Genomic DNA, 23,312 nt, shown 5'->3' on the forward strand with positions numbered 1-23,312 from the left:
GGCCGCCCGCGGCCAAGAGCGCGGGGCGGAGCGGCGGCGGCCCGGGAGCCGCAGAGAGCGCTGGCCCGGCGGCCGCGGGGATGCTGCGCTACAGCTCGGGGCTCACGGTCACCGCCACCACCCCCCGCAGGCCGCCCGGGGACGGCGGCCGCTCCCGGCGGAAGGTGCGCGGGGCGCGGGGGGACCGCGGGCGGCGGGGTTTGGCATCTCCCCTCGAGTAGTTACCTGCCGAGCGCCTTCCTCTCTTTCTCCGCCCTTATATTCTGTGTTTTCTGGTAAAGCTTGCGGTGTGCGAGAGCATCTTTTTGTGCGTTCTTTGTAGCTGTGGGGAAAGGAAGAGTTTTTGGGGAGTTCGGCAGGGCTTTTGTAGTTCTAGACTGGCGTGTTCTGTAAACCTTCGAGGAAGGTGTACTTGTGTTGGAGGCTTCCCCTGCATCCTTGAAATGTGCCTGGATATTTACAATTGCAAACGCGCCTGTCCTATCCTGAGAAAGCTCACTGTAATGATTTAAATGGCAATAGTAATTTAATTGTATGATCGGTTCCTCAAATGCAGATATGTAATTTGCTGATTTAAAAAAAATCATAAATGCACAAATAATAACCGTATATTAATCTGTTTGTCTTCTAAAAAGTTGTTAAAACTCAGGCAGATATGATAGGAATGTCACTGCAGCCACCCAGCTTTAAATAGCCCTTTTCTTGCTGCTGTAACTACACTGCTGTCATTGTGAATGTTGATTCCACATGTGAAGAAAGAAATCAAAATAAGTAATAATCTTATCCTTTCCAAAAATATGTCCATGTGACCATGATGTTTCTTGAATTATGCAGTTATTGTTTTGATGCTTCAAAAATATGACTTCATAATTTAAAAACTGAAGAATGTTGTGCTGCTCTGGTTTTACATGGCAGCAAGGTCAGAATGGTCTTCCTGACAAAACGATCCCTGGTCTTCATAAAAAATGAAATTGCTCATGCATAAGAAAAAAAACAATAACTTGAAAATCTGTTTTGTTCCCTATATGACTTCTTGTTCCCATGGAGTTTCCCTGTTCTAGTATTTTTTAAAGAAGTTACAGTAAGGGAACTTCTGTTCAGATGATAAGCTTCTTATTTTAATCCCCTTGATAGATTTATGGAACGAAATTATTAACTGTATTTGATAAATTCTTTTAAGAAAATTGGTGAAAAATTATTTCACAACTACAACCCACTGGGAAGGTGTTGTTACTTTTTTAGTGAAGTGTGGCTCCCTTATCATGTGTTGTCAGAAGAGGGGAGAGAGACAGTTAGAATAATTGCTGAATAAATGGAAGATGTGTGTCACATTCCCATGTGCCTGTGGTCACAGGAAAAGTGCCATTTAATTGAGTGTGGACTCTCATGGCAGAGATTTTATAAATGGAGCAGCCTAATCAACAGATAAATGACCACAGAAGGTACTTCTTTGCTTTTTAGAAATGAAAGTAAACATGCACTGTTCTTCTGCTTTCACCTTCGAAGGTCTAAAGCCAACACTGGACCTGAGGCAGGTGATTTTTGGCCACTGAGCCCATAGGGTAGTAGATAGTTACTCTACAAACATGTTATCCACATTTATTTTGTCAGTATCAACAGTATTAAATTCTGGTGATGTTGAACTCCAGGGCTGGTTTGAAGCTAGGTCAATATTGAACCACATCTTTTTCCTGTGGGGCTCTTGTAAAATGCTTAGAGACTGGTTGCTACTAGAAAGCCTGTATTTTTCTGTTGCTCTACTAGTAATTTTGGCTATTCTGTAACAGCATTGCTCATTGATTTAACAATTAATTTTAATGAAAAAATATGTAATTATTTCAGCCCCTAGTTAATTCTGATTAATGTCTTTCTGGGTGCCTTGTTTTTGGGAAAGTGGGAAGAAGAGGCTGAAGAATATTACCTAAACTGAATCTGTCATTTGTATTTGTTTTAAGTTGCACCCTAGTGATTTGAGTAGGATGGTAAACATACATGTGGATTGTGGATCTGGGCCATGGATTCTCAACATTTTAAAACTAAGCTAGACTGGGGTTTTTTTTTCCTTAACTGCCATACTGCAGTAGCTTTCCTCTATGCTGTCCCACTCTTAGAAATCCAGTAAAAAAGTGTGTTTTCATCTGTTACTTTTCATTGCAGTCAGGAAACTTCTGTCTGGTGTCATGTTGGGGTGAACCTGACCAGTCTTTGTTTTCCTGTCTATGTCTTTGTTTCACAAATGATGTCAGATGAGCTTTGGAAATACCACTCATGGTTTGTTGGTGTCAAAAACCCAGGAGTGAGCATAAAATGTCACAATTAAGATTATTTGTAATGTTGACTTGCTAAACTACAGATGCTGCAAATTAAGCAAAGGTCAGACAGTCTTACAGGATTGTTAGAAAGATACCTGGTTCTTCTTCTACCCGGTATTTCTTTTCAAAAGTTATGCTCACAAAGTTACAGTGGCAATGACATAAAGGTAAGGTGTAAGTCATGTCTGTCCCTTTTTATTATCACTTGTTCTTAGTGTCAGTGAGCAGATGAAGGAAATTTAATTGCAGCTCTTTTCCTGATAGAGTAGTTCTCATTTTCCTCCCCATTTTCTCTCTGCATTGCCCAGTTTGTTTCTGGAAATTACTTTTTCATCATCAGTTGCATGTTCTCCTGCCCCTGTTTGGCACTGAGTCAAGTCTCTTCCTGTTAGGATTTCATTTCCATTTTAAGGCACCACTACAGCAGTGTTTGCTGTGGGAGGAGGGCTTGCAGTGATTCCCATGTGAGCCTGCTCATTGATTTGGTCAAGTCAACTCACCAACAAACAGCCCAGTGTGTTGTTCCTTCAGGAAGCCCTGCAGAGCAAGAACAGTGCATGAACAGTGTTCAGAGCTGCTTCTGGGCTCTGCAGGAAAAAGCTGTGCTGGTTGTTTTTCCTTTCCAGTCTCCACAGTGTTTCTGAATTTTAGCAGATGGGTCTGTAGTGCTGTCCTTAGGTAGAATGCATCATCTGGTGCCTAGGAGGAGCAGGACTGCATGGCTACTTTATACATTTGCTGCTGTTTCCCCAGGGATGCTGGGGAGGTCCTATTGTTGTGAACAATAGCAGAATACAGCCTGTGTGAGTTTGTCCTAGCAAGGAACTGGGTGGTACTTGGCACTGCTGTACAAGCCTTGCTGGGCACAACTTCATGGCTGGAATCCTTATGATTGCCATTTGGGGTGGGGTGAGAGATTTGGGGATAATAGATAAGGCAAAGTGAAAAGGGCAAGAAAAAACAGCTTAAAACCTTTTGATTGTACAGTGATTTTAGTCCCAACTAATGACTGTTGTTAATTTTTTATTTCCAGTGTAGTTGTGATGATTTGACTGCCATCTGTGCTGGACTTCTGTGGTTTCCCTCATAGTAGCCCTGTAACACCTGTGATGTGAAGGGCAGTTGTGATTCACTCACTGGTACAGGGATAATTACTTATTTACAATCAGTGCACTGTGAACCTCTGTTGGCTATAATTAGCCTCATACTGATTAATAGGCAAGTTATTTGCTTCAGAGAATCATACACAACTTCATTTCTCCTAACTTTGAGTAGTCAGTCATTATCCATTTCTAGTTATTTCAGGCATTTTTAATGTTTTATCCTAGCAATATGTTCATTCCTTTTTATCCAGTTTTCCTTTGTTCAAAATCACTGTAAGAAAAAGTTGGCCTCATCTATCACTTCCTGCACAGCACAAATTCACATCTATTTCCTATTTATGGCTCTGGTCTTTGTTTGCCTACATGGAGGAATGCCAGTCTGTGTTTCCCTTCTTGTTGTAAACAGGAATGTTTTAATAGGAAAGAGCCTTAATAAGCTAATAGGAGGAAAGGTGATGTTAATTACCTCATAAATCAATGAGCTCCAAAGATGAGGAATTTATTATTAATGTATCTGGATAACCTATCTGTAAGTAGGAAGTACCACCACCTTCTGTAGATTATGGGGACAGTCTGGTGTTCTTAGAACAAACATAGCAGCCAATCACTATCAAAAACCAATGTACCAAGTGTCATAATTTTAAAATGTATTTCATTGTTTCAGTATTCTTTAGGAAAGTGAAAACATACACTAAAATATACTCCATGTTTCTAAATAATCCCTTTTGAAGAATTAAAGTACGCCAAATCAGCAAACAAAATTCAGAAAGTAGAAAATTATGTTCATTGTTCTGTTAGCTCTCAATGTCATTTATGAGTACCTAAGAAAAATTTTTTGATTGAAATGCATTTTTGGTATTTCAGGTATGTAATTACGAGGATGCTCTTGAATTATTTTTTGCCAGCTAAAAACCCCTTTAACCTTTACAAATAATGTTTTGCCAGTGTGTGGTAGAAAACAGAAAATAGTCAGTTAAAAGTTGAATCTCAGTGCAGTCCATTCTGTAAAGCAAATTATTAGCATCATTTTTGTAACACCTAAATCTTGTTGTTCTTCCAGATGAACGTGTGTAGGCTGCGTTTAACAGTGCCACCTGATGAAGTGTCACAGCCTGAGCAGGGACCAAAGGAAACTGAGAGAAAGAAGAGTGTAAGTTTTAACAATCCAAGTTAAATTCTCTATAAATGAGAAGTAAGCATTGCCTCCACAGATGTTGGTACTTGTTGTTTTGGCATCCTGAAGTCCGGTAATTGTAGAAGATTTAAAAACATGTGGAAGGTTGTGAAATTGGGTGTGAGCTATGACCCTAACCCTTGGAGTTAGGGATGGCAAAACTGCATGTAAAATAGAGCAGTGGTAGAGGAACAACAGAGGTTGTAGGTGATTTGTGACTGAGGTGCCTTTAAAACTTGATTATTTAATATTTATATATCAAAGAACAGGAAACTGTTATAGGAACACAGTCCTGTATTAAATAGGATTTTGATCAGGATCCTCTTGATTCTAAAAGAGCATTTCATATTTCATTAACAGTGTGCAAGATTTGAGCATTAATGTAGTTGATGTGCTGGTGACTTTGATGTTTGTGTGTGCCAGCTAATTTTGGTACAGGGTGATGTACAAATAAGAAATTAAAGAATTCAAGATTGTTCTGAATTGAAAGGGATTTTGAAGGTCATGTGCTTAGAATGGTTCAGAAGGGCATTTGTTTTGCAGAAGTGAGTAGAGTGCACAGAAAAAAATTTTGCAATCTGTTTTGGTACAGAACTTGTTCTGTAAGAGCTGTTCACTGTAAGAGATGATGTTTGATTAGTCTTGAGGAGTGAGACTGAAAAGGGAAGCTGGATGAGCTCCACAACTTCACCATATGTATACTTTGATAAACCAAAATTAAATAAGTTGATGAAGTTTGCCAGACTCAATGTCTGACAATCAGAAGTATGAGAACAAAAACAAAAATAACAATAGGATTTACTAGAAGTAATTTCTTAGTGATACATAAAGGCAAAAATGACTAAAATTACTGAGAAAGACATTCTAAGCAGTAACAATAAATGCAAAGTAAAATGCTCAAGATAAGGATTCCTTATCAGTTGTTTTTTGTCCTGGAGTCATTTTCACACACTGGTCTAGCAGAGTAGTTGGTTCTTTAGGAATTAGAAATGTTACTTGCAGAATAGTTTAAATAGATCTTAATGCCACCTAAATTTGGGCCACGAAATTTATAGTAATATTTCATTTTGTACAGAGGTGTTTAGCTGTAGCATTTAGAGTAGCTTCTCTGTCAGTCTCTTGTCAGCTTGTACCTGATTGCAGCAACCCTCAGACTGGCCTGAGTTTATGGGCCCTTTGTCCTAGGAGGAATCCGAGTTTGCTTTTGAGGAGGATAGGTATTTACTCATGCCTTACTCACTTTATGGCTGTGAGTAATGTGATAATGAGAAAGAATTGTTAGGGATTAGGGTTGGACAATTTGTAGTGGCTTTCTTATGTAACCAATGTTTTTCTCTGTGGGACCTTGTATTTAATGAGCTGTTATTTCCATCATAATGCAAGTAAAGGCAAGTGGGCTTTATATCAGAAAATGTTAGGGAGAGGATATGAAGATAATAAATACATTATTTGGCTCAATGTGCAAAACTAGGATGTTTAAGAGATAGGTCTTTATTAGCTGAACCAGAAAAATATATGAAATTTAAATATCGCATGTTCTGAGTAGTTTCTAAAGTTCAGTACTTTAAGACAATTGAAATAATTAAAAAGTCAGGCTTCAGAGCTAGATGGGATCTACTCAGCCAATTTCAGAGCAATTAAAAAACACAGAGGAATTGTGCCAATTACTTGTGTTTTACAGTTTGTGTGTGATTAAGAAAAATACCCCACAGATAGTACAGCCATTCTGTATGGAAGCAGCTGCAAAAAAAAATCACTGCCCATGAGTTTTTTCCTCATGTCTCTAAAGCCAGACAGCAATATATTACCTATACATTTTATTGTCTGTGTAATCCATTGCTTTCTTCAAATTAGTTGTACAGTAACTTCCAGTGTACACATTCCTCATGACTCGTCATGCTGTGATACTTTTACTGCACAGTTTAATTAAAAATAATCTCCTACAAACAGTGATCAGGCATCACCTGTGTTCAGCTGACTTCATAATAATGAAATTGTTTAAAGCACTTTGAGAACAAATTTTACAAATTTTAGATAATTCTCACAGTCCTGTGAGAACTGTGCCCCTTTTTGGAAATAGGGATAATAGAAATTAGGGAACTGCTCTACCTTGCATTTTACAATTGAAGGTCAAAAAATCCAGCTTCAGCAAGAATCAAATTTAACATCAGATCCCTTGTTGGAATCTAGAATTTTGTGCTGTCTTTAATTGCTGACTCCTAAGAAAATGAGAACATGAAAAATGCTTTTGGTATTTCAGATATGTTAGTCTGATTTACAGAAATGAGCTGTAGGGGTAATCTGTGAGATTGCAGTTTTTGCTGTCAGAACCTGGCTGCAGGTGCTCTCCTGGTTGGGCAGGACAAATCTCTGCCTCTGCTGCTGAGAGAGGAAAGACCTGGCAGTGTTGAAGGGAATGCCAGAAAACTATAAATACCATGGCATGACATTTGGTTGTAATCTCCTCTTTCCAATCTTTCATTGGAAGGAGGTGATTTTGAGCTGCCCTAGTGTGACACAGCAGTGGTTCACTGTTTGTTACTTTTTACCATCTCTCAGGCTCGGTGCCATTAAGAGGTGCTTCATTTGCAGAATCAGCTAATGAACTGCACAGCAGCTCTTCCTGGGGCTGAGCCTCCCAATAACTTATTGTGCTGCTTGATATCAGACCAGAAGTGATTCTTTATCAATTATGTTGGTAGCTCTTGCCTTAGTCTTTTTCATTAGGGTCCAAACTTCACAGGAAATTTGTGCTGTATTTTGTTTAATCCGTATCAGTGCAGCAAGTTTCCCAATTAACTTTTTTTTACTGCTATGCATCCATTGAATAAAAATGAAGAAGAGATTAAAATGAAATTATGGATCCGGGTGGTTTGGTTGCAAGAAAATTGCTGCAGGCTATACTGTACTAGGGTAGCCTCTCCCTGCTTTTTGTGAAGGGCTGGCAGATGGTGCAGAGTTAGAGACTGATCTCAAAAACTGAAGGGGGAGTGAGTTTGTGTCAGGTTGGATTTTGTATACTCATATTTAGGATGAGATATCCTGAAAGAAGCATATGAGAACTTAATTCACAGGTAGAGGCTGGTTGGTTGGGTAGTTTGAATTGTTAGTACTTCAAGTAAAAAGAATGACAAACTATTCTGATTCTGTTCCATTATTTCTGTGCATGATAGACAATGGGTGACAGTAGTGTGAGGCTGTTTACTTCACCATGAAGTACAAAGGAATATTGTGCTTGGCAGATTGTATGCCAAATCTGCATATCCTGAAGCCTCTCTTGTCTTGCATGATACCAGACAATTGTATTGTCCCTGTTTGGGATTGGGCTTATTTTTATCCATCAGTCTCTTTCTTCACTGTCATGGTTAAATTTGGAAGTGCCATTGGAAGCTGCAGCTAAGCTTTTGAGGGCAGAATGTGAAGATATGTACAGACATACATTTCTTTTTCCTTTGGATGCACGGACAAGTGAACCAAAATGAGATAACACTGGGGAAATTTGTGTCACTTTACTGTCTGTGGCTTTCAGCCAATATTGAACAGTGTTTAGTCTTAAACTCGACTTGGTACTTAGGCTGCATATATCCTAAAACACTTTAATTTTCTTGGTTTTTTTTAAACATTACAACTAAGAAGTAAAATTCTTTTTTCTTCCTACACAAGAATACAGAAGCATAGTAAACTTTTTTTTTTTTTTCCCCCAGCAAAAAAAGTAGGCTGTAAAGAAGCCAGGAGGGGAATTTGCTTCTGTACATCATGGTGAGAATCAAGCAGAAACTTGTGTCAGGCCTGGCTCAAGAATTTGAGTGCAGTGAATGTGTGGCTGTGGTGCAGATGGAATCTAGGACAGTGCCTGTTTTCTCTGCTGCTGCCAGCCCACTCCTGTCAGCAGAGCAGACCTTGTGCCTGCACAAATGTGGTTTATCTGCTACAGGTGATTTTACTGTTTCTTAGTCTCTCCAGCACTGGTCACTTAATTTTTGACCTGCACTAATTAAGCAGCACCTTTGTTAAAACCAGCACTACGTAAAAAAATGCAGAAAGAATTCCAGTGACTTCTGAGGTTACTGCTGTTTTGTTGTATCTTAGTTTCCCAATGTGTGAACACTGGCATTCTGTGTACAGATTTCATGGCTTAGATATCACTTTGTATAATGTCTGACACTTCTCTTTTGAGATGGATACCTAAATTCTACACCCAAGGAGTTTCAAAGTTGGAATGTATTCAAGCAATACTTCTTGCATTCTTCATGAATTTAAGAACACTCATGTCTGTTGTGGCATATTTTCCTTATTGTAATACTATTTTAATGTAAAACATTCCCATATTTACCATGATTTTCATGGGCTGTAGAGGAATATGAAGAGACATAAAAACAGAGCTGCCTTTTACCAGAGCACAGTAACTTTTCTTGGTGAGCTTAATGTTATAAATGTGCCATTTTACTGAAGAGAAAATATGTAACCTCAGTAACATCATGGATATGCTTGTTCCTTGTGTAACTAGTGAACAGGTAAAAGATAACTGGATATTTTTAGAAACATCTGGAATGTGGCTGTTAAGGAAAAGATAAAGCCTCACTTAGTTGATATAATTCTTGTTAGAAGTTTTTTGATGGTGTAGGTAAACAGAAGACCATGAGTCAGGAATAATTTAAGGCCACGGAGATACTAGACACAGAATTGTGTTAAACATTACATTAGATGTCCTTTTTTCTCAAAGAAATTGTTTTCTGTGCTTTTGCTTTTAATTTTGGGGCAGGGAGAAGTATAAAATATAAACCTATCTGACTTTCATTTATAAAACTGGTAGATTAGAAACAGATCATCCCTTAGTGTTATTTACATAATGTACAGGCCATAGAAAAAACAGTTAAAAACTCAAATTCAGGGTTTGGCTTTGTAATATCTTCACCTGTTTCATGCTACTTGTGCTGCCTCCTTGAACAGAGACATAAACAGGATGCACAGTAATTATCAAGACTTTTGCAAGCCTGGGGTGTAGGCTTCTGTTTTAAATATTTATTAGTTAAGTAAACACAGTCTGTGTTTCTTTGGTACGTTCTGTGTGATCACACCAGCACAGCTGTCTCTTGCTGCAGCACAGCCAGAACACGTTCCTGGAGGCTGATCCAGGATGTCTGAGCATCTACACGAGGTGTCCTTGCTGCCACCTTGGGCTGTGTAGAACTGACTGTAGGTACAAAGATATATTCACAAACTGACAAGCCAACCCTGTCCTTTCAGATCATTAGCTCACATTAGAAGAGATTTGGCTGATATTTTGACTTTAAACAACAATGGTTGATTAATCTAATGAACCCTTCTATCTTAAAGCTCTATTCTGGTTAGCCTTACAGTATTTACTTGCTCCTAAATACTTGCCTGTATTTACTTATGCTGTTATCTTCATTGAGATGCCTCACTGTAGATAAGAGTGGAGACCATTGAGGACCTGCTTGGAAAAACATTTGAGTTCTGAGAATGGGTGTGTATGGGACACAGAGGAAAATAATGGGAAGTATTTGACTTTAAAAAACTGTTCTGTAGTTCTTGAGGATGCAGAAAACCCAGGATTAATGAAAGAGGAAGCACGGGAGAGAGGCTGTGTCAGAGGAAGAATAGAGTACAAGGGAGAAAAAGAGACAAAGATGGGTGGAAGCAGCTTCAGAGGAGGCAGAAGTATAGTCAGTGCATGCTTAGTGCTGCAGTTCTGTGGAGATATTTGAGAACTGAGGTACTCAGCAAGGTCTTGTTTAGAGATAAAGCTGTATTGAAAAAGTAGTGAACAAACTAAGCAACCATCTCAACTCTTCATTCAGAGGGGTCTTCTGATTGTAGCCTTTCTCCTAAGAGGGAGCTGCATCAGGTGAGCCCTTTTTTTGGCTATTTATACAGAGCACTGAAACTAGTGGTCACCGAGAAGAAATTCAGAGTTAGTAAACAGAAAAGGGTGAGTAGAAGATAAGCATGGTTGGAATAGAACAGCAATGAAAAAGGTTAAGGAAACATGAGAACAGTTACTTGTGTAGCTGTTGGCTCACACATCTTTAAAACAAGCAAGAACTGAAATTTTACCAGGCACTTGTCTGGGGATTATGATACGAAGGAAGAATAAGGAGAGGGTAAAAACAATATCCTGCATTTTAAGTAGCACATAGGACTGGAACAGTCAACAGATGATGGAGAGTCTTTTAATCTTCTGAAAGAGAAGTAAGAAAGGCATTTTAGGAGGCTTGTGCAAATACAGATAACAGGCAAGTTTAGCATTGTTGCAAGAGACATGTAACCAGTCTGCCTTTGTGTGTACCTAATCCTGCATGTACTGTCCATTATAATGTAAATTTAAGTCTGTTCATCTCTGAAATACATATGTAAGTGCCATGGATGATTATCCAGCTGCAAACCAACTGGTCTGAATTTGTAGGTCTTTCTTGGGATGGGGGAAGGGGGGAATCCTTCAAAGCATTCCTGAGGAATGTGTTCATAATATTCTAAAAATAAGGAACTTGGTCAGAATTTTTATGCCAGAACTCTGCAAACAGCAGTTTAGACACTTTAGACAATTCTGCTAATGTTTCAGAGGCACAAAGGACCTTGGCATTGCCATTCAGCTTTTCACCCCATTAAATATGAGTGATCATGGGCAAAGGGTATGGATTTATGAATTCAGTCTGGTGCCTTGGTAACCTCTAAACAATCCAAGTGATTATTCATTCTGTTATCAGGAAGATGGAAACTTGTGTGTAATCCTTTTTTCCAGATGCAGGGGAGGAGCTGTAATGAACTATGAAAGAAACTCTACAACCCTGGAAGCAAACAAACACAAAATAATCTTGAGTCATGTCCCCATCTGGTTTCTTTATTTCCCTATTTATAAGTATGAGGCGTAGGACTTTTGTTTGTGCACATCCAAACAGCAAAACAAAACCCCCAATAATACATAATTATCAAACATCTCATTTTGAGGATATGAAGCTTTGCATATAATGTTTTCAAAGTGCAAAATTATATCATGTATAAGTAGAGCTGGTTGCCCAATGTTTTCTTCATTAAGTGGTTTTAAAGCTTTCTTTTCAAATGAAGGTTTACAGTTTTGTTGTTCAGTGCCTGATATGTTCTTTATCAGGTGTCTGCTCTGTGATTTTTGCCCTCCCAGCTGTGCACACACACACAGAGCTTCAGCAACATGGTTAAACTATTAATGATGGGATAAAGAAGAGAGTGTAGGATTTACACTGTTAGGAAAATCTGTCAGTGCCATGTGGGATGGACACAATATAAAACGAATGTCTGCCTCTATAAATTTTTCTTAATACAAGAAAATTTTCCTGTTGATTTCCCCCTTACCCAAAGAAATATTTATTCTTATATTGCCAGCATAGTTGTGTTGGTTTGGCTCCTAAAAGCTGAGAGTGCAGCTGCTTTAGGCTGCAGATGGTGTCCTGTCTTCACCATCATGGTAAGGACTGGAGATTTCTAGGATGCAGCTGCACATGGATATAAGATGTTGAGCTTTGTCTGTTTTTGGCTTTGCTTAGAGCAAAAAAAAAAAAACAAAAAACCAAACCAAAACATATTCTAAAGTCAATGTAGTAAATGTCCTCAAGTGTACCTGTATCTGGTATATCCAGAGTAAGAAAGTAAGCTCATTAAACCATCTATACTTGATTTTTCTCCAGAAGTGACCTTTCAAAAACAATGTGCAAAGCTTATAGGTAACAGCTGTGTATCCAAACTTTTCATTCTGACTTTCCATTCAGAGATCACTGATTATTTTTAGATTCCTAGTTTGCAAATATTTCACAATCAGTAAGAATATTTTCCCCTTTAAAAAAGTCATAATGTGTATGTTTTCATCTAAGGTAGTTATTTAAATTCCTTGTAATCAAGAAGAGAAATGAGTAGTTCTGAGGACTGACTAATTTCAGGTGCTTGTGACAGAAGGATGTTTCCCTGGGCCCATTAGAAGGGAGGAGAGATGAATAGCCAGGTCAGGTGGTGATCTGACCTTGCAGATACTCATTTACATGCTGAGGGAAATCATTCCTGCTGTTTGCATGAATACTTTTCTGGTTAAGTGTATTGATGAGATGAACAAGAGGAGTCTGTGAAGGGTGACTTGAAGTAAGACATGCCATTATTATGAGTATGTTCCACAAATTTCTGTAGATCATTCAAATAAAAAATGTTGCCTCTTTAAAGCAAGCTCTATTTACATAGCAAGACTTGATTTAGAAGGTTTATCCTTATACAGTACTTAATAACATTGGAACACCCACATAAATTCTGTTTCATAGCTTTGCTTTAGCTCTTCCAATGTCAGTTCTGCAACATCTGTAACAGAATTGGAGACCTGAAATCAGTTTGATTGCTTTGGAGGTTCTTAGCTTTAAAAGCAAACTGAAATTCTGCTTTATCTTCAAGAGAAACAGGCATTTTCTCTTTTAAGGAGTGCTGCCTAAAAGGTTTTTATTTCAGTTTCTTAGAACTTTCTATGTTTTTTGAGTGAACTTGTGAATTTTTGTTTCATGCAGCAGGGAGTTTGGGAAATGATAATAATTGAATAAATAGAAATAATTCTGTTGGTGCAAGAATTTAGAGGGGACTAGAGACCTGACAGTGTTCTGCATGAATGCAGAAAAGTAGCAGCTGGTGGTGAATGAAAATTAGCCAGGTTAACCTTTTCTTACTTGTCTCTACCTCTCCTTTTACAAATCCAGCCTGTTGTCTCTGGCTGTGCCTATGACTTTCATTGAAGGCAGTGGTAATTAGACATGTCTGTATTCTTTATTAATTATAAATTGGTCATAGTTCTTTTCAAAAACATGAAGGCTGGCAGGTTGGCTCCAAAATGTTTGGGACTTAGTGTTCATATGTACTGTTGTGCTTTCACTGTAATTGGTGTCTCTCCTGGCCCTAAGTTACTGTGGTTTTATTCAGGACTTTTTATTCTAGTACTTATTTATTTTAATTTTTTTTTATTTTTATTTTTAGGATCTCTACCATGTTCCAAATGGGATCTCTCCAGGGAAGCTCTCTCATGGGATGGTGTATGGGGTTGTGCACCGAACTGACAACAACCATAAGAGAGAAATGGTGGTTTATGGCTGGTCAGCTGACCAGCTGAAAGAGGAGATGAATTACATTAAAGAAGTGAGTTACACTTTCACCTCAAAATTTGTTAAATACCCTTTTCATATATCCATGTAGAGTTGTGAGAGTATGATGGGATGACTGATGTCTAGCCCAACATCTCAGTTTGAACTGGGAGCCTACTCTGAAGCTAGAGGCTGGCCTTGGCAGGATTTGAGTTGGGAAAACAGCATGCTCTGTACCTGTGAACTGTACTTGCTGATGGAAGAAACTATGTAAGCAGACACCTGAAAGGATAAAGTCTTCTCTCTTCCTCTGCTTCCCCTGTCCCCAACCCCCCCAGCTTTGAAAAGGCTTCTAAATTAGGTGACATAGTAAAATCACTTGGGTATATTTTAGGGCAGCCTTAAAATAGTCAGCCTAATAAGGATGTCTTTGTACTACTTTCTCTGTGCCTGCTCATTTATCACAGTTGGCAGAAGACCTCCTGAAAAACAAAAAATGCATTTCTGATCCTGCTTGAAATTTTTCTGTTCTTGAAACTCAGCATCTCTTTGCCCATCAGTCTTTGGCTCTCAGGCTGTGGCAGTAACACCCTAATTCCCTCAGGGCAAATAATCTGACCTCCTTCCACCCACCTTCACCACCCAGGAGGCTGTTGGTCATTGCTTATCCTGTTACACTGATTCAAGTGCAAACTGAATTGATGGAAAAGGGAGGAGCCCTGAGTCAAGTGGGCAGTGTAAAGCTCTGCAATCATGTGTGCTCCTCACATCTGCCTGGTCTTGGCTATCAGCACTTGCTTCTCTCCCTTGGTACTCCCATTTTGTCAGCTCCTGGTGTTCAGCACTCTCAAGCTGCTGAGGTTAGGGCTGGCAGGGTCTGCCAGTGCTGCAGTGCTGGTGAGGCACACAGGCTGCCCTGGCTGCTGTTTTCCTGCCTGGGGAATTTCTCTGCCCTGCTGGGGTGGTGTCAAGGGACAGGTGAATTGGCACACAGCAGGGCCAGCTCCCCAAACTGTGCTCTCTGTGGTACCTGAAGATTGAGTGGGGTGGAACCATCTCCCTGCCCCTGTCTGTCCCTTATGGAGGGACATGCCAGACCATGTCTTCCTTGTGCATTCAGGTACTGATGCTTTCAGGAAAAGTGGGAAAGACATGGGAAGAGATGTGCTGGTTTTTGCTCTTCCATCTTCTGGAAGCTGTGTTCAGCTCTGCTAATTTGTGATCTTTGGTCTGCCAGAGTAGTGTTGTCTTTAAAAGCAGAGTGTTAAACAAGAGTCCTCAGCTTGTGCTGTGTATGTGCTGACTCAAATAGACCAAAAATGATGGGCTGTGTCAGATCTGCTGACAGCTTCCTCTGCCTGAGTCAAATTTGCATCTTGCAAGAGGGTGTGTGTGCCTGTGCCTGTGTGTGAGGAGGCACAGGGTGAGCAGTCCTTTCCAGCTTCCTTCTCCTCATCCCCAAGGGAGCCCATGGCTAGGGAGCACTCCTTGCACAGGTCTGGTGGCCAGTGCCCCTCTTTTTGTGCAGAGCTGCTAAAAACATCCCCTGCTGAAGTTCACCTCACCCCACTGTGCAGAGACAGTAAATTCACTGCCCTAAATGTTCTGCAATCAGCCTGTGTTTGGTAGAGGTGAGGAAGGGGAAAAAAGAGGTTGAATTACATAAGCTGTAGGCAAACAGGATTGCAGTGGCATGCAAAGCCAAATTGGAAGTCAGTTTGGGTGGTTTTTGAGTTATGTTTTTTCTGGAAAGGCAAGGAATAATTTACATCCATAGTTCTTGAAGTCAAATTGAATTCTCAGTTCTTCAGATTTGAAATTGCGTTGGTAAATGTAAGCTAATTTGTTTAGTTAGATAGTCTAAAAGACTGAAATTTCAAGTGTTTACCTGCAAAGGAGACCCAGGGGAAACCAACCACTTTAAAAGTATGGAGGTATTTTTAGTCCATGCCTTTTTTTCCTGAAATAAAACAATATAAGATCAAATTAATCAGGTTAGAATGCCTTATGGATATTTAATTGAAATTAATTTCTTTAAATTATTAATTTAAAAGTGCTTAAGAATGTACAGAGAAGTTTAGAACTACTCATAGTGACAATTATTTGTATCATCTCTATGTAGACAAGTCTTGAGAGTTTTTGCCTTTTTCTTGAGAATAAATTGCTGTTATGCAGTGGTAGATTAACAATAGAAATTAAAGAAAGTAACAATGAAGAACATAGAGGAAAAAAATTATGTCCTATTATATATAAACAATATAATCCAAAATTTTGACAAAGGCCTTTGATTTTTCTGACACCAGGTGAGAGCAACTCTGGAAAAAGTAAGAAAGAAAATGTATGGTGAATATGATGAAATGAAACGAAAAATACAGCAGCTTACAAATGAACTGAAAGTAAGTATCCATTCATTTGCAGGGAAAGCATATGAGAAAATCTGACCCAGTGTTATCTAGAAACTTTTCTATTGCTTTAGCAGAACAGAACTAATCTCCCAAACCACTCCAGTTCACTGTTTTATGACATCTGTAGTTTCCTTTCTTTATTTATTTTTCCACCCAAGAAGGTATAGCAGGACAGGGACGTTTTTGCATATAAAATCAAATTGGCTGGAAATTCTTGGAAATAAAAGAATGATCTTGATACCATTGCCTGTGTATATTGGTAATTAGTGGAGATGGATGTAACAGCTTCCAGGTGAATCAATTAAATAACATTGATAATTAGGCAAAACTGATGACTTGGAGTAATTTCAACACTTTGCTGTTTTAATGACTCTATTGCTTAAACACAAAGTAAAAGAAGTAGCAATATTCATTAGTATTGAAGTGCTAAAAACTAATTACCTTTTGGTTTTTAATGGAACATTTCAATGATCTGTCTTTCTTCTGACATGCTGCTTTAGCAATGAACTCTGTTGCACTCTGTAAAAATAGCCTTCATATTAAACTGTTGATTTGTTCATAAAAAAATCTGAAAATTTGCTTTGAATTTATGTTCAGCATTGATTTTCACAGCCCTGGTTCAGAGGAAGCTTTGGCAATTACAAGTATTCTGACTTCAAGGGACTGGGACCTTGACTTTTGCCTTTCTGCCATCCTCATTTGGAGGCTGTCAGTTCCCTGCATGCTGTATTAGGTACAAAAATCAGAACTTGCTGTAAACTGCTACTTTGATTCTCTACAACTGGTCTCAAAAAAAGAGGAAAAAAAATCCCCCTGACCTGAGAAAAAGAGAACTCAATTTCTGCAAACTGTTAAATAGTCATAATGCTGCCAACAAGACTCACTCTCCCCCCAACATGCATGTGGTAAATGCTGATTCAGGTGCAGCTTTGTTGTCTTTGCTGCTGATCTTTACTGAATAGCACTGATGATATCCTGCACTTCCAGAACTTCTGTCAGACCAGTAGAAATCCTGCATGAGTCAGAAATTCTTCCTTAATTAAGGGTTTCTGACCAGCTCTGACAGAATATCTAGTTCTGCAGCAAATTAGCAGTTCATGAAGCTTCCTTCTGACATAAATGGTGCATTAGGAGATATCCTTCCCTTTTTTTAAATATCTAAACTGCCTGAAAGGAAGCACAAGTGTTGTTCTTCCTAATAACATGAGCTTTTTGTTTGGTTAGTTATTTGGGAGCTGATTTTGGTTTTATATGACTGTTGTCTTTTGTGCTATTGCTAGTCCTGTTTAAAATCCTTTCTATACTCTTTGCTTCAGCTTTCAATCACTGTGCTTTTTTCTTACCAATTTCCAGGACAACTTTTTGTTTGTAAAGTTTGTTTGAAATTTGCTCTTTCAATATCCTGCCCTGGGCTTCTTCACACAAATTCTTACTTTCTTAATCCATCCAAAGCATTTCTGCTTTTGTTTGTTTTACATGAGCACACATTTATGGAAGGTTAACAGTGACTACTTGGCCTCTGCTCTCTATGCTGACCTAATCTGTGTATGGCTTGGTTACTACACACTTGTCCCCTGTATCAATCCCTGGTGTTCTTCTGTTTTTATCAAGAAAGAAATCTGGTCCATCTAAGAATGTGAGCTAGGTTGGCTTCCATTAGTAACAATCTTTTACTCTTTATTACTGGATCATTCAGAATTATTTACACTGTTTGGGTTTTGGTCTCTTCTTGAATGATGTCATTTTGTGTCTTTTCCTCCCTTCAGTTTTTAAGCATGTGTGTGTGTACATATCAGAAAATGACTAATTTTCACACAATAAATCCCTTGGGCTTCCCCTCCCTGCTTTGTACTGTTCATCCTTACGTCTTCTTGATGTTGCTTCTTAATGTACCTGATTAGTCAGTTCCTTCTTAATCAAGGCTTTTCTACAATTCACAGTTCTAGAATTCCTTATTTCTTGCATCCTTCTGCTTTTTGCTCTGAATTTTTGCAATCTGCCCACTCTATGTATATGTTTCTGGATAGACAGCTGCCAATTGTCCTCTTGTCCTTTCAAAAAGAACAGCTTATACAGTGATTGCAGACTAACAATAAGCCTTATTTCTGCTACATTATTTGGATTTTAAGTTTGTTTGCTTGTTTGTTTGTGAGAATATACTTTGAGGCTGTGTATTTTAAGCATCCTAGTAATGTGAAAGCGACCTTGGCATCTTTCTCTTCTGTAGCTCTCTTAGAAAGAATAGGTAAACTTGATCATTATTCTATATAAAACTTTTTTGTTTTGTTTTGTTTTTTTCCCTGCTCAGGTGACAAATGCTCATCAGGAATCCTTAGAGAATCATGTGCGAGTGCAGGCTGCAGCCTTAGATAGCTTTAGTGAAATGAACAGCTCCTTGACATCAGCATCAATAGACTTGCAGGTACATCTTCATAGCTGCTTCCCAGCTCACAGCTGCCTTTTCTAACATGGCTTTCAAAGCATACAGAAAAGATGGGTGGCAGATACAGATTCTAACACTAAGCAACATCATAAAGTACTGCCTTGGATATCTAAAGCACCAAATTTAGGAAACAAATATAAAAACGTTCCAGAAGTTTCTGGTTTTTTAAACACAGGAAAGATTAAAAATAGTGAACAATAAAGAGATATAAAGAGATATTGTTATAGAGCAGATTAATACCACAAGTCATGTCTCTATGAAGGATCTAAGGTAAAAATGTGGTTTGGTCTGTATAGTGCAAAATGGTTCATCTCCTGACTTAGTTCTGCCTTCAGCTGGTAACAGAAATGAAGTGGCATGTTGGGATGTCAGACACTTATGAGATTTTACATACCTGTGAGATGCAGGGGGAGGTACAAGGTGGGAATGAATTTTCTTTTTTAAAGACTTCTAAATATCTGAGCTGAATGACTTAATGTCCCTGCTTTCTTGTATGTAACAAGAATGATACATTCTTGTACATTGCTCTCTTGTTTTCAGTCCACTGTATTTTGTATGTTTGGCAAGGTCCTCAGAGGGAAGGGAAGATTACTCATACTGAAATGTAGCCATGTTCCTTTTTTTTTTAAATAGTGTTCCAGGACTTGATTTCAAGGAGTATACTCCTCACAGAAATACCTTCTAGCAATAACAAAAGACATAATTTTAAATGTTAAAACTTGCAAAACTGTTCACACTGCATTAATATGTCAGGAAGCTCTTTAAATGTGCTGTTTCTTAATCTCTTGCCTATATTAATTCATCAAATTATTTCTGATTTTTAATATGTTCTTTGCCTCTTTCTTCTAGAAAACTCTAGTGGATGTTACATTGGAGAACACTGACATAAGGGAGCAAATAAGGAATTTAAAACATACACATGAGCAATCTATGGAAAAGCTGAGAGAGAAGCAAAAGCAACTGGAAACAGCACAAATTGAAAATCAGTTACTGAAGTTAAAGGTGTGGTATATAAACTCCTCAAAGAATACTGCACAGTAAGGGCATTAGGTGGATGTTAAATAAATTCCTTGGCCTTATCTGGAAAGGGTTCTTCATTCTTCATGCCCTCATCATGGCCTCGAGCTCACTCATTCCTGTGAATCAATAGTGGTTTAATAACAAAGAAGCTCAGCTGGCGACAGGCAGTCTTCCCATAACATGGGCTGTAACATAAGAGTGAGAGATGTTGACAGGTAAAAATGCAAACCATTAAATGGTTATTAGCATCCATTCCCATTAAGTGAAGGAATATTACAACTTTACACATTGCTACATGAATTTCTTGGTGTTGAGTTTCTTTGGTGTTGCACCATTTTTAATAGATAGTCTGTTAAGTCTTATGAGTGTGTGGTCAGCACGTAACAGCAAGCATCTTCAAAAGAGAATTAAGCTATTTCTTTCAGAGAAATGCAAGGGAGAAAAACACAAACTGCAAGGTTTAATATGACAGAAACCTTGACCATATCATCTCCTCATCAGCCAATGTATTCCTTTAATCTCAAACCAAGCCCATAAATAAAACAAACACACCCTACTCCCTCCTCGGAAACCTTTGTGTCTGTTAAAATTGCTCAAAATAGACCAATTTGGATATAGTACCAAATCAGAATTTGTCAAGTTTTGAAAAATTTATAATTTTTGATAAAGTTTCTGAAATTCAGGTCACTGCAGCTATATTCATATTTAATTTTGTCAGAGAAGGTGTTTCTTTCTATCCGTTTTGCTAGTGAGTAGCACTCATGCTTAGTGATGAATGTTAAACAAGAAAATGTAAGTGAATCTCATGTTTTTTTGGCTTTCCTCTCACAGTGAAGCTCTACAGGCTATCAAAGAAGCTGTATTTTGCACCTGCTGTTGTCAGCAGGAAATAAAAAGAGGGAAAAACCAAGTTACAGAAGCAAAGATGATGCAACTAAAAATTTAAAAGAGAAATTTGGGCTTCACTATAATAGTAAGGACATGCCCCAGCAAGTCAGTCTGCTTCTAAGACCAGGGAACTGAAGCTTAAGTCTCAGTTCAACTGAATGCATAAGGATTTGTTTATCTTCAAGCATGTTAAGCTCTGCAGAATACATGCCCTGCATTTACACAGCAAAAGTGTAAATTTTGCCCTCACACTTTCAGTTTTAGTACCAAGTTAGTGAACAATATACCTCATTAGTGTCTTTAACAGTTAAATATAAAATTGTGTCTCACAAGGTGCCAAGACATCTGGGAATTCATTCTAGGAGTGACTGTAAGAGGATGGTGTGGGATCTGGGAGGGTAGTGTTGAAAAGCAGTAACTACTATGTACAATGATTTCATTCTGGGTGGAGAACACACCTGTGGGGCTTATTGAGGAGCTTTGGTTTATTCATAAATCTGCAATAATTTAGACTGGAGATGTTGCTTAAGTGTATTGTAACAGATGCCCTGATACAATTCTTTCAGGCTTCCTAAAATGTGGGAGGTTCATTTAACTCCACACCCTCTCATAAAGTGCAGGTCACTACCTGTGTCCCGGGGTTGGCCCAGGTGAGATGACAAAAGGGGACAGTTGCAGTGCAAGTGGAGTCCTTCAGGGCTCACCCCTTTCCAAAGAGTGAAATACACTGTTGTTTTTCTGCAGGGTACTAAACAAGTTTGTTTCTGCCATGCAAGACCAACCCAAGGATATACTAAACCTATTGGTCCTTGAAATAGAAACAAAATCCAACCCAAAACCTTAATGATCAGAACTCTGTGTTTTGCAGATGTGTTAAGTGTGATGATCAGCAGGGAACTTTATTCCTCCTCGTCCTGTCACTTTTGTAGCACCCACAGCATTTCACTATAACTTTGTTAGATTCACAGCATCTCTAGGAAGAGAACTAAGTCCTGTACTGTTTTACTTCACTTTTATTGTGGTTTACACAGTAGATGGCCTAAGCTGTGAATATCCTTAATTACTGAGGGTGTGGTTGAGTCAGTGTTTTCAGTCAACAGCAGGAAATCTGGTCTCTGAATTACCATTCTGCCCTCTCCCCTGTAGCTCTAGTAAAGTTTCTGGTTCAGTTGTTAAAAATTAACCCTTCCACATACCTCAGAATTTTCATTTTCAGTTTGATTGCTTTGCTGCATGGTTACCCCAGTTCTTATGCTTCACAAAAAGCAGAATGTGAAAAACCAAGAGAGACCAGGGAGGGTACTGCAATAAAGTATTGCTTTGAGTGTTCATGGTCAGTTGAGTCTAGTCCATCTCTAGTCCACACACTAGTTGAGCTGGGGGAGACAGTATTGTTTCAATGGGGAAACAAACCAAGTGACTGGGAGGCTGTTACGGGTTCAGCAAAGAGGCATGGCCTGATTTGGATATGCAGTGACTAAATGACTGAATTCAGACAACATTGAACTTGATGGAACAGCAACTTCTGCAGCTTCAAATTACAAGAATATTGGCAGAATGATGTAAAGGTCTTGATGCAAATGGAAATCTACTTTTGCAATGTCAGATTTATAACAAGGGGGAGCTTAACTTGAAACTCTTATTATCTCATTATGTGAACTCTTTCTCCTGCTGCCAGCAATACTGTACTGACTGATGGGGCAATTTCCTCTCTCACAGGTGGAATCATCACAGGAAGCCAATGCTGAAGTCATGAGAGAGATGACCAGAAAGCTGTACAGTCAGTTTGAGGAAAAAATGCGAGAAGAGGAGCAGAAACACAAGGCTGAGAAAGAAATGCTCCTGGTATGTACAGCCAGTCTGTAAGAGCAGTGCTTAGCTTGGAGGTGGTTTCTCAATTGCTTCATTCTCTGGAGTTGATGCATGTTCCTTCCCTTCTGTCTCTGTGCCACTGTTACTAAGCTTTCCAAACTTTTGTGGTTGTAGGACTAAGAAAAATGTGTTCAAACACAGTAATGTCAATGATAATCTAGATTTTAAAATCTGAAATAGGGTAAGTAGGTTTTTAAACTTCTGATTCTCTAAAAAGGGAAAATACAATGTCCAATTTTAAGTGACAGTTTAAGGAGGAAAGGGGATAACTTCACTGGATGCTACTGGAGCAAGAACTCTCCTATTCCCCAATTTCCCTCCTATGAGCAGTCAGTTGTTGCATTTTTAAAAATTATAGAGGCAGATAATGATGGAGATTGAAGATAAATGCTCCTTTTTATTCATATTGCTGTACATGTGAGGAAAGGACAAAGCTGAACGTGGTAAATTATGGTGTACAGAAATCTGTCTTTTGCAGCACCATATTTTTCTCATGCTGTTATTTAGCAGCATCCTCAGGGGAAGGGAAGGAAAATCAGCTATCTAAGAAATTGTCACAATGATGCTTTACTAATACCTGTGTATTTCAAAGTAACTCCAACCTTTTACTCTATATAATTCACTTTTAGGGTCATAACTCTTCCAGATTTCTGAGCAGGTGCAGTGAAAAGCTTTGAGCTCTTTAGGTGCTATTAGCCTGGCCCTATAGCAAAAAAGAAGAAATATTCCTCATTAACATATTAGCTGCTGATGTGACTGAAAATGTTCTTGTTTGTAGGAGGAAACAAACCGGCTTCTGAAGGCTATTGAAGAGGCAAACAAGAAGATGCAGATTACAGAAACAAGCATACAGGAGAAAGACCAGAGAATTGGTGAGCTGGACCGGCTGATTGAGCGCATGGAAGAGGTATTGAGAGCTGATTGCTGCCTTGAGAGGAAATGCACAAGTGCAGGGGAAATTCCATTTGTTACTGTTCTGCTGCTCAGGGACTGC

At 38.8% G+C, this 23,312-nt stretch overlaps 1 protein-coding gene across 1 annotated transcript in view; it reads left to right on the forward strand.

The window, feature by feature from the left end:
• Positions 1–23,312, forward strand: part of LOC306807980 (myocardial zonula adherens protein-like) — a 47,325-nt gene continuing 24,013 nt past the window's right edge. The window contains exons 1-8 of the mRNA XM_079318057.1: positions 1–164; positions 4,476–4,565; positions 13,587–13,745; positions 15,994–16,086; positions 18,404–18,517; positions 19,388–19,540; positions 22,166–22,291; positions 23,097–23,225. Coding sequence (XP_079174183.1) covers positions 81–164; positions 4,476–4,565; positions 13,587–13,745; positions 15,994–16,086; positions 18,404–18,517; positions 19,388–19,540; positions 22,166–22,291; positions 23,097–23,225 — 948 coding nt within the window. The 5' untranslated portion in view covers positions 1–80. The remainder of the gene's footprint in view (positions 165–4,475; positions 4,566–13,586; positions 13,746–15,993; positions 16,087–18,403; positions 18,518–19,387; positions 19,541–22,165; positions 22,292–23,096; positions 23,226–23,312) is intronic.

Source organism: Erithacus rubecula (assembly GCF_903797595.1).
Source record: "Erithacus rubecula genome assembly, chromosome: 14".
In the NCBI taxonomy this organism is placed as follows: domain Eukaryota; kingdom Metazoa; phylum Chordata; class Aves; order Passeriformes; family Muscicapidae; genus Erithacus; species Erithacus rubecula.